General features: G+C 36.6%; 1 protein-coding gene across 4 annotated transcripts; it reads right to left on the minus strand.

Moving 5' to 3' along the window:
* Positions 1 to 2,456: 2,456 nt before the first annotated feature.
* Positions 2,457 to 8,465, minus strand: LOC139754131 (uncharacterized). 4 transcript variants are annotated; one of them, XM_071671252.1, is made up of 3 exons: positions 8,312 to 8,434; positions 5,550 to 5,652; positions 2,457 to 4,730 (listed from the first exon to the last, which is right to left on the minus strand). In XM_071671252.1, the coding sequence occupies exons 2-3, from the start codon at positions 5,591 to 5,593 to the stop codon at positions 3,731 to 3,733; spliced, it is 1,044 nt and encodes a 347-aa protein (XP_071527353.1). In that variant the 5' UTR covers positions 5,594 to 5,652; positions 8,312 to 8,434; the 3' UTR covers positions 2,457 to 3,730. The 4 variants fall into 4 exon arrangements, with proteins under 4 accessions (XP_071527353.1, XP_071527354.1, XP_071527351.1 ...); XM_071671253.1 differs by having other exon boundaries at positions 8,412 to 8,430; XM_071671250.1 differs by having other exon boundaries at positions 2,457 to 5,652; positions 8,412 to 8,465.
* Between the last annotated feature and the right edge of the window lie 760 nt (positions 8,466 to 9,225).

The following is a 9,225-nucleotide window of genomic DNA, read 5'->3' on the forward strand; positions in this document are numbered from 1 at the left end:
TTCATGGAGGCTTCTTGCACACTGTACACTAGTATTTTTCATATAATCAATAACAGAAGTAAAAGAATTAAAAATAGTTACCATCATGGTCACTTTAGATGTAGTAACTATCTTCCTCAAAACTGAAGTAGTGTATCAAAATGTGCACACAATATATTTTTAATAAAAACTTATCACTACTTTATACTGGAAAGTGATGAAGGTGATAGACTGTTCTCTCTGAACATGTCATACATACATTTACTCCTGGGATCCATGGCTAAGTTCATTGAAAGTTGTGTTGATTATTGCTTCACTGTTTGATGAATCAGAGAATGACAGAGGCAGGAGTTGTTTCTTTAGCAGAGATGAGCTTTATAAAGTTTAGAACCAGTGTCATCAACATGAACCTTTATGTATGACTAAGGGTCATTTCTAGCCTGTTCTGAGTTATGGTTCATCTTAGAGATAATGGATTCTAAACCATTACCAACTTACAGTTTCACTTTCTCAGGACAACCAGACCTCTCTATTTGCAAGTGATGTTCATCATGGCAAGTACTGTGGCATGCCTGATAAGCTTTATTGTGGAAGGTGGAAGCCTTGACTAGATTGATCAGTAGCCATGTGACTGGCTTTTCATGTATTTAGAATGTTATATTCTGGACTAAACAACTCTGATGAATTAGTGTTTTGGCAATGTGAACATTCTTCTGGAATATATCCTATCTAAGCAATAATATGCAATTTGCATCTCCTGCAGTCAAAGGTCATTAGGCATTAGGAACATTCTTGTGGCTTCTCATGCGAGTGAATAGTCATATGCTTCAATAAATTACGCTAATAGAAAAAATGTATTTTAGCACTGAAAACATTACTTCTTTTTTGTGTGCTCTATTGAATTACCTCATTGGAAGGTCTTTGGCAACGTGAACACTAATAAGGCTTACCTCCTAAATGAATGTTCACATGGTTCACCAAGTACTCCTATACAAGATTCTTTAGCACTCTGAACATCTATAAGGCTTCTCACTCGTGTAAATAGGAAAATGCTGCACTAAACGATCCCTTTGGGGGTCTTTGGGCACTGTGAACATTCATATAGTTTCCCTCCAGTATAAATCCAAAGAACTCATCTGAAGAAGGACCCCTGATAATATGAACATTTATGTGGTTCCTCTCCTGTGTGAACATTTATGTGCTGCAGTAAATGAATCCTCTAGGACAAGGTCTTTTAGCTGTGTAAACTTTTATATGGCTTCCTTCTTGTATGAGTATTCATGTGACTCATCAAATCAACCTTTACAGAGGATCTTTTTGGCATTACGAGTATTCCTGTGGCTTTTCTCCTGTGTGAACAATTGCGTGATGCTACAGTAGACAGCTCATCCTAGAGAAGGTTTTTCATCACTGTAAACGTTCATGTGGCTTCTCTCTTGTATGAACTTCATTTGCTAAACCAGTTTATTCCTCTAGGAAGAGGACTTTTGGAAATATGAACATGTGAATGGCTTCTCTCCTGTATGAACTATCTTGTACCACATCAAATGATTCCTCAGAGAAAACTTGTTACAGCAGTGTGAACATTTATGTAACTTCTCTCCTTCATAATCATTCATATGGTTCACTATCTGAAACCAGCAGAAGTATTTTGATACTACAAAATACACTGTAAACATTTGTATTGCTTCTTTCTCTTGCTTCCCGTAAAACTTTTCAGACTATTTGACTTTCCATGGCACAATCTTCCTTTTAGATCTGCTATTAACAAAATATCCAGGTCTACTGCTGTTGTGATGCCAGTCTATTAGAAAACTTTTATGACTACGTAACTTTCCCTAACTTTCTTAAATCTGTTATTAAGAAATATTGAAGTATTCAAGCTCTTCTGCTCTAATCCTTTAATCATGCCAGTTTGCTTAAGAGAGCTGAAATGAAACCAGTAAAAGTCTGTGGTGTTATGATGTGTCCAGAAAGCATCATTCTTAACTTCCTAGTTTCCTGGTCAATCAGGAAAGTTAAAAACTCGCTCATCCTGGGATGAATAAGAAAAGGCCAATTAGCATCCTTTAAATCATGCCTACAATCCTATTTCTTTAAAGCATACTGCATACCCTATCCTCTCAATTCATCTTGAAACAGCAAAATTTTATTGGTTTGTTTTCAAATTAACAGTTAAGAAAAATTCTCTTCTTCCCAGAATCCCCTTCTTTACTGGAAAAAGAAAGTAAATACCTGTCCCCTGGCTGGTTCTTCCACAATTTTGTTTGCCATTTCTGTAACACAGTACTTTATCCCTTCCGTGTTAAGATTATGTACATTTGTAATGACTTTTTTTCTTCTTGAACTGATAGACTGGCATGGAAAAGTCAAAGAACATACTCAAAAAGGAATATAACAACCATTATGGTGGCTTAGTAAGCAGGAGGAGTTGTGACATATATCTGACAGCTCAAGAAAAAGTGAAGGGCATGGAGATCTTATTTATTCATTTCTCTTGAACCTGGTATCATGCTCTACTCTTATTTTAACACAGGCAAAATGCAGGTGGGGAGCAACATGAAAAACTTAGAAATATTACACCAAGCACACTAAAAATAAATGGGATGAAGGGGTGTGGTCAGCATTTCTGGGGTGAAACTTCATCACCTCAAGAACATGGAAATATTCTAGCTCTTTATTGTCATCAGTTACTTAAGTCCTCTATCACCCCAGGATTACACAAAGAAAATACGGAGCATTCATTACATAATCTTTGAGCACAAGGGTGGTGAGGATGACATTGGAGGGGTCCTGGACTAGCTTCCCTCCTTACTTCCACAAAAATCACACTGAATCACATATTTCTTCAAACAGCAATTGCCATTCTTCTTCCCTTTCCTAATCTGCTTATAATATAAATGTTCCTCCTCAACACTCATATCATCCAACACTGTACACATTTACCACAGGATCTCTGTACACATTACCTAAGAAGCTGATGTGTATCAAAGGATACCAAGCTGAATTATTTCCTGTGCTTGCTTGGCAACAGAAAAGACTTCTGTTAGCTATCAATGGTATAATTTGTCAGCACGATATCTAAACATTGGTGGGAAAGTTCATATAATCACGTAACATTGGCAGCCATCCCCATTCAGATCTGCTAATGACAAGGACCACCATTTAAGGATTAAAAGCCGAGTCTGGGTTTTGCTTCTTAATTTTTGAGAGTTGGACAAATTTTCCACATCCATATCAGACCCTGCATTTATTCTATATTGTTACATTCACTTGTTCTATCCATCTTTCTATCTCATCATTTTAAATCTTACTCTGAAAACAGGTAACTGTAATATACATATAGCATGTGAATAAATTCAACTAGTTCTCACTACAATAAGCCTGTATCTTTTTATAATACTCTGGTCTAGTAGTTACATCACTGTTCACAGGCAGAGACTAGCTCTTAGGTCTAGCATCTATAATGTTATTAGGTGGAAATATCTGGTGTATTGGTCTGATTGGCCAATGAAATGATCTTTCAGTTACATAGTTGTGGTACTTTACTAAGCAAACTTTCACCATACTCTAGCTTGACAAAACATCAGTTCTAATTCTAAATACAATAATCTAATATGAATTACTAGATCTCAATAAAAGTCAAACATTTTCTAATGAATATATTTAAAAGTGTTCTTTTAATGTTACATACACTCATTCCTCTAGGAAATGCACAATATACATAACTGACAAAGCCATTGTATAATGTTTACTGAAGCACATCAATCAACCTGGTCAATGTGCTCAGTTTTGAATTGTCAACTGCATTAGGAGAGTGCAAAGAAAGTCCCTCATATCCTAACTTCCTAGTACTGTGGGTACCCATATGTCTAGTGAGATTGGAGTTCCTGTTAAATACTTTACCACATTCTTTACATTCATATCTTTTTCCATTATCTTTGTGCAAAAGTAAGTGAGTATTTAGACTGCCCTTTTGAGTAAAAAGTTTGCCACAGTCATTACAACTGAACTTTTTCTTACCAGTATGAACTACCATATGGGCATTCAGATAACTATTCAAAGAAAATGCCTTGCCACATTCCTTACATGCAAACTTTTTCACACCACTATGTGCAGCAAGAAAATGAGTCTTCAGAGAACTCTTTAGAGTGAAAACTTTGCCACATTCCAGACATCTGAATTTAATATTACTTTGTTCATGTAGATGAGAGTGACTCTTGTTTGCAAAATACTCCTCAGGCTCGTCATACTTATGGAATTTTACACTGTGCATTTGCCTATGTTTCTCAAGATTAATCATGTGGCTGAATAGTTTTCCACATTTTTCACATTCAAACTTTTTATCATGAGACTGCAGAACTATATGATGCTGAAATTTGCTTTCCTCATCAAACTGTTCTTCACATTTCTCATGTATCAGTCTTTTATCACTGTGTTTATACACATCAGGACTGAGATTATCACTATGTCCTAAATGTTCAACAACATTATTATATTCTTGTTCTTGTTTAAATGTAATGCGTTTAGTAGCATTATCAAACTTTTGTTCTAGTTTATCACTGTGCTTCAGTTTATGTCTAATAAGAGTTTCTGCTTGAATAAAAATCTCTCCACATTCTTCACACCCAAACTTTTTTTCATTATTGAGTGAAAATAAACTGGTCTTACAGCTGCTTTCATCATCAAGACTATGTACACTATTGAGCTTTATATCCCCATGTTGTTGTGCTTTGAAGTATGAGTGATTCCTGAAATCAAAATGTTTGTCAGATTCATCACATACAAGAGGATCTGAATTACTGTGAACACGCATATGCCTCTTGAGATTGCATCTTCGATTAAAAAGCTTTCCACATTCTTGACACTTAAACTTTCTATCACAATGTATAAGTAAATGGGTATTGAGACTGCTCTTCTGAGTAAAGTGTTTTCCACATATATCACATTTGAAATTTTTAATACCACTGTGCACATTCATGTGAATGTTTAAGTAAGGCTTCCTGGAGAAAAGTTTACCACATTTGATACATTTGAATTTTTTTTCACTCTTGTGCACGAGTATATGGTTATCAAGTGTGCTCTTGTGAGTGAATGCTTTACCACACTCCTTACACGAATAATTTTTCTCACCACTATGCACACGTAAGTGGGTTTTTAGACCACTATTCTGAGAGAAATATTTACCGCATTTCTCACATCTAAACATTTTCTTACTGTGCATTCGCATATGCAGTATGAGACGATTCCTGTGAGTCAAACTCTTACTACAAATTTCACATTTGATCAGAGCTGAACCATGGCTCTCCTTATGCCTTCTGAGATTGCTCATCTGATTGAACAATTTACCACATTCTTCACATTTGAAATTTTTTTCTCCAGTGTGTATAAATCTATGAATATCTAGATTGCACTTCTGATAAAACAGTTTACCACATTCTTCGCAGCTATATCTACCACTATGGATGTTCATGTGGGAAGAGAGCCTACTTTTACAAGTAAAAACCTGATCACACACTTGACATTCAAATATTTTTTCAACAGTGCCATGTTGCATGTGTCTAACATACTCTTTTTTATGAGTTTTCTCCATGTCATCCAAAGATTCCTGCATCTTGGCTTCTCATAGTTTAAACACTCGAGCCTTGAGTAGGTGCAACTTCATTCACTGATCTGAAATAGCAAAATGGTTTAGAAGATCTTAGTGGAAACAACAAATTAAGGAAAAAGACGACAATACATGGGATATAATGCATTCATATCTGAAATATGGTTGTTTCTTTTCTATGCAAAATCTTTCAAAGTTGATTCAATATCAGTTTCATCTTCACTCTCAACCATCTCATTCACCATTCACATATATCCCCAAATTTTCTAATCTGTATGTATGTCATTGCTCTTGTCACATTCTACTTTGTGACATCTCTTTACCCATTTAGCTCACTAATGACCTATTATCCTATTACACCATTCATCATGTCTCTGGCACAATCATCTCCAATCAATCACTAAAAGTTTTTTCACTCCATTTCTTAAAATTCATCATTTATAATGAGCAGACTCCTTGCCCTGTCTAGTAAATTTTCATGTCTCACGCAAACTTCCCATATAAATCAATTTCCTTTCAAAACAGCTCATTATTCTCCCATGTTATAGCAATCATTCCCCTTTCCCCCTTGAAAGTCTTACTTCCTTTCCTTTCATTCATATTGCACCAACTTATCAACTTTTCAACATGCTCATCTTTTAACTTACTTTTTACTTGAGGACTCTCTCTCTCTCTCTCTCTCTCTCTCTCTCTCTCTCTCTCTCTCTATATATATATATATATATATATATATATATATATATACACATATATATATATATCTTTCTTTCTTTCACACTATTTGCCATCTCCCGCATTAGCGAGGTTGCGTTAAGAACAGAGGACTGGACCTTTGAGGGAATATCCTCACCTGGCCCCCTTCTCTGTCCCTTCTTTTGGAAAATTAAAAAAAAAAAAAGAGAGGGGAGGATTTCCAGCCCCCGCTCCCTTCCCTTTTAGTCGCCTTCTACGACACGCAGGGAATACGTGGGAAGTATTCTTTCTCCCCTATCCCCAGGGATATATATATATATATATATATATATATATATCTATATATATATATATATATATATATATATATATATATATATATATATCTATATATATATATATATATATATATATATAGCTATTATATTATCATTACACTTGATCGCCGTTTCCCGCGTCAACGAGGTAGTGTCAGAAAGGAGACAAAGAATGGCCCATCCACTCATATACACACACATACACAAACATATAACGCAGGAAACTGCGACAAAGCAAAATAAATAAAAATACATTTTTTTTTTTTTTTTTTTGCTTTGTCGCTGTCTCCCGCATTTGCGAGGTAGCGCAAGGAAACAGACGAAAGAAATGGCCCAACCCACCCCCATACACATGTATATACATACGTCCACACACGCAAATATACATACCTACACAGCTTTCCATGGTTTACCCCAGACGCTTCACATGCCTTGATTCAATCCACTGACAGCACGTCAACCCCGGTATACCACATCGCTCCAATTCACTCTATTCCTTGCCCTCCTTTCACCCTCCTGCATGTTCAGGCCCCGATCACACAAAATCTTTTTCACTCCATCTTTCCACCTCCAATTTGGTCTCCCTCTTCTCCTCGTTCCCTCCACCTCCGACACATATATCCTCTTGGTCAATCTTTCCTCACTCATTCTCTCCATGTGACCAAACCATTTCAAAACAACCTCTTCTGCTCTCTCAACCACGCTCTTTTTATTTCCACACATCTCTCTTACCCTTACGTTACTTACTCGATCAAACCACCTCACACCACACATTGTCCTCAAACATCTCATTTCCAGCACATCCATCCTCCTGCGCACAACTCTATCCATAGTCCACGCCTCGCAACCATACAACATTGTTGGAACCACTATTCCTTCAAACATACCCATTTTTGCTTTCCGAGATAATGTTCTCGACTTCCACACATTCTTCAAGGCTCCCAGAATTTTCGCCCCCCCCCCCCCCACCCTATGATCCACTTCCGCTTCCATGTTTCCATCCGCTGCCAGATCCACTCCCAGATATCTAAAACATTTCACTTCCTCCAGTTTTTCTCCATTCAAACTCACCTCCCAATTGACTTGACCCTCAACCCTACTGTACCTAATAACCTTGCTCTTATTCGCATTTACTCTTAACTTTCTTCTTTCACACACTTTACCAAACTCAGTCACCAGCTTCTGCAGTTTCTCACATATATATATATATATATATATATATATATATATATATATATATATATCATTCAGTGTCCAATGCTAATTTCAAATTGAAGGTAAATGATATTTTACCAAGAATGTCCTCATATTTCAGGTTTCATTACATTGAGTTATGAGGCATGTTATGTTGTATGTGGTTTTGAGTGCACCTCCTGCTAGCCAATTTATTTGGTGTTTCACCAGTGATGATTTATGGTGTTTATTTGTTCATACATGGGGACAGTCTCCAATAATTCTAACTTGGTAAAGTCCACAGGCCAACTTGCCATGCTCCAAGAAAAAAAGAATTTGAATTACGAGCAAATTACTGAATAAAGTATTGGCGATAGTCATGACATGTCAGATGAACTCATCTTTCATTCAAGCTCATTTGAACACATCTTGGGCGATTTAGATCGCATACAGTGCGTTGTTCTGGTCCAACTTTCTGCATAATTCGGGATTTTGTCACTCACAATATTGCAAAGGGGGTTCCACCGGAAAACAAGCATACCTTGACAGGTCTGGGGTGCGTGTATGTACACACATAGGACTAAAGACATGGTACACATCTACAAGGTTATTAGACAGGGCAACACGAGGGAAATGCTCACTTCACTCAATACACAAATGATCACAGTCATTGTTTACAAAATAGTTTGTTTGCGTTCGTTGAATCCGGTTTGTTAGATCTGGATTCTCGTGTACCTTGAGAGCATTTTCTTTTTTTTCTTGTATGTCTCGTATTATCCTTAATTTTACTTACAATTTAGAGGTTATCAATTCGTTTGACTGGTTCATTTAATATCTTCGTTGCATCTGTATTTATTTGAAGCAGTTTTATGTGGCTAGGCTTGATGCAGAGCCGTGGAGTTATTTGAAGCCTGAGGTTTTTTTTTTATCTTTTTTTTTCCTTACTCAATCCAAATTGAATGCAAACGAAAACAGCCGCCCTCTTTTCATAATTACTACATAGTACTCACCATTTGTTCTGTATATGAGCATTTTGTTTTGTTAATGAGCTCGTTGCTGTCCTGATTTTTCTTTTAAAAACCTTTAGAAAGTTAGAAAAAAGTGAGAGACGGCCCTAAAGAACCCATCCAGACTTGTTCTTATCCCCATGTATGAAGTTTTTTTTCTTTTTAGATTGATTTTTGTGATTACTATTTGTGAGTTACGGGGAGAAAGTTTATATTCATATTGACCCGTCCCTTATCCTTGAATGAGTACAATGACTTTACTCGTATATACATACACACAGCGTTACCGACCATGAATCACCACAGATCCTCCCGGGGTCGATCCTGCATGGATCTAAATCCTAGGTGCGGCAAGCTGCTTACAGACTATCCCAGCTGTTCATCCTTCCCTCGAGGCAGATCGATGAATGGATACCTAGCTTAGGAATCTGCCACCAGCTCCGTGTTA

This window comes from Panulirus ornatus, chromosome 16, assembly GCF_036320965.1.
Source record: "Panulirus ornatus isolate Po-2019 chromosome 16, ASM3632096v1, whole genome shotgun sequence".
Lineage (NCBI taxonomy): Eukaryota > Metazoa > Arthropoda > Malacostraca > Decapoda > Palinuridae > Panulirus > Panulirus ornatus.

Excerpts from the sequence above, each read along its gene's own strand:
- LOC139754131 (XM_071671250.1), bottom strand. The coding sequence starts at position 5,593 with ATGCAGGAATCTTTGGATGACATGGAGAAAACTCATAAAAAAGAGTAT.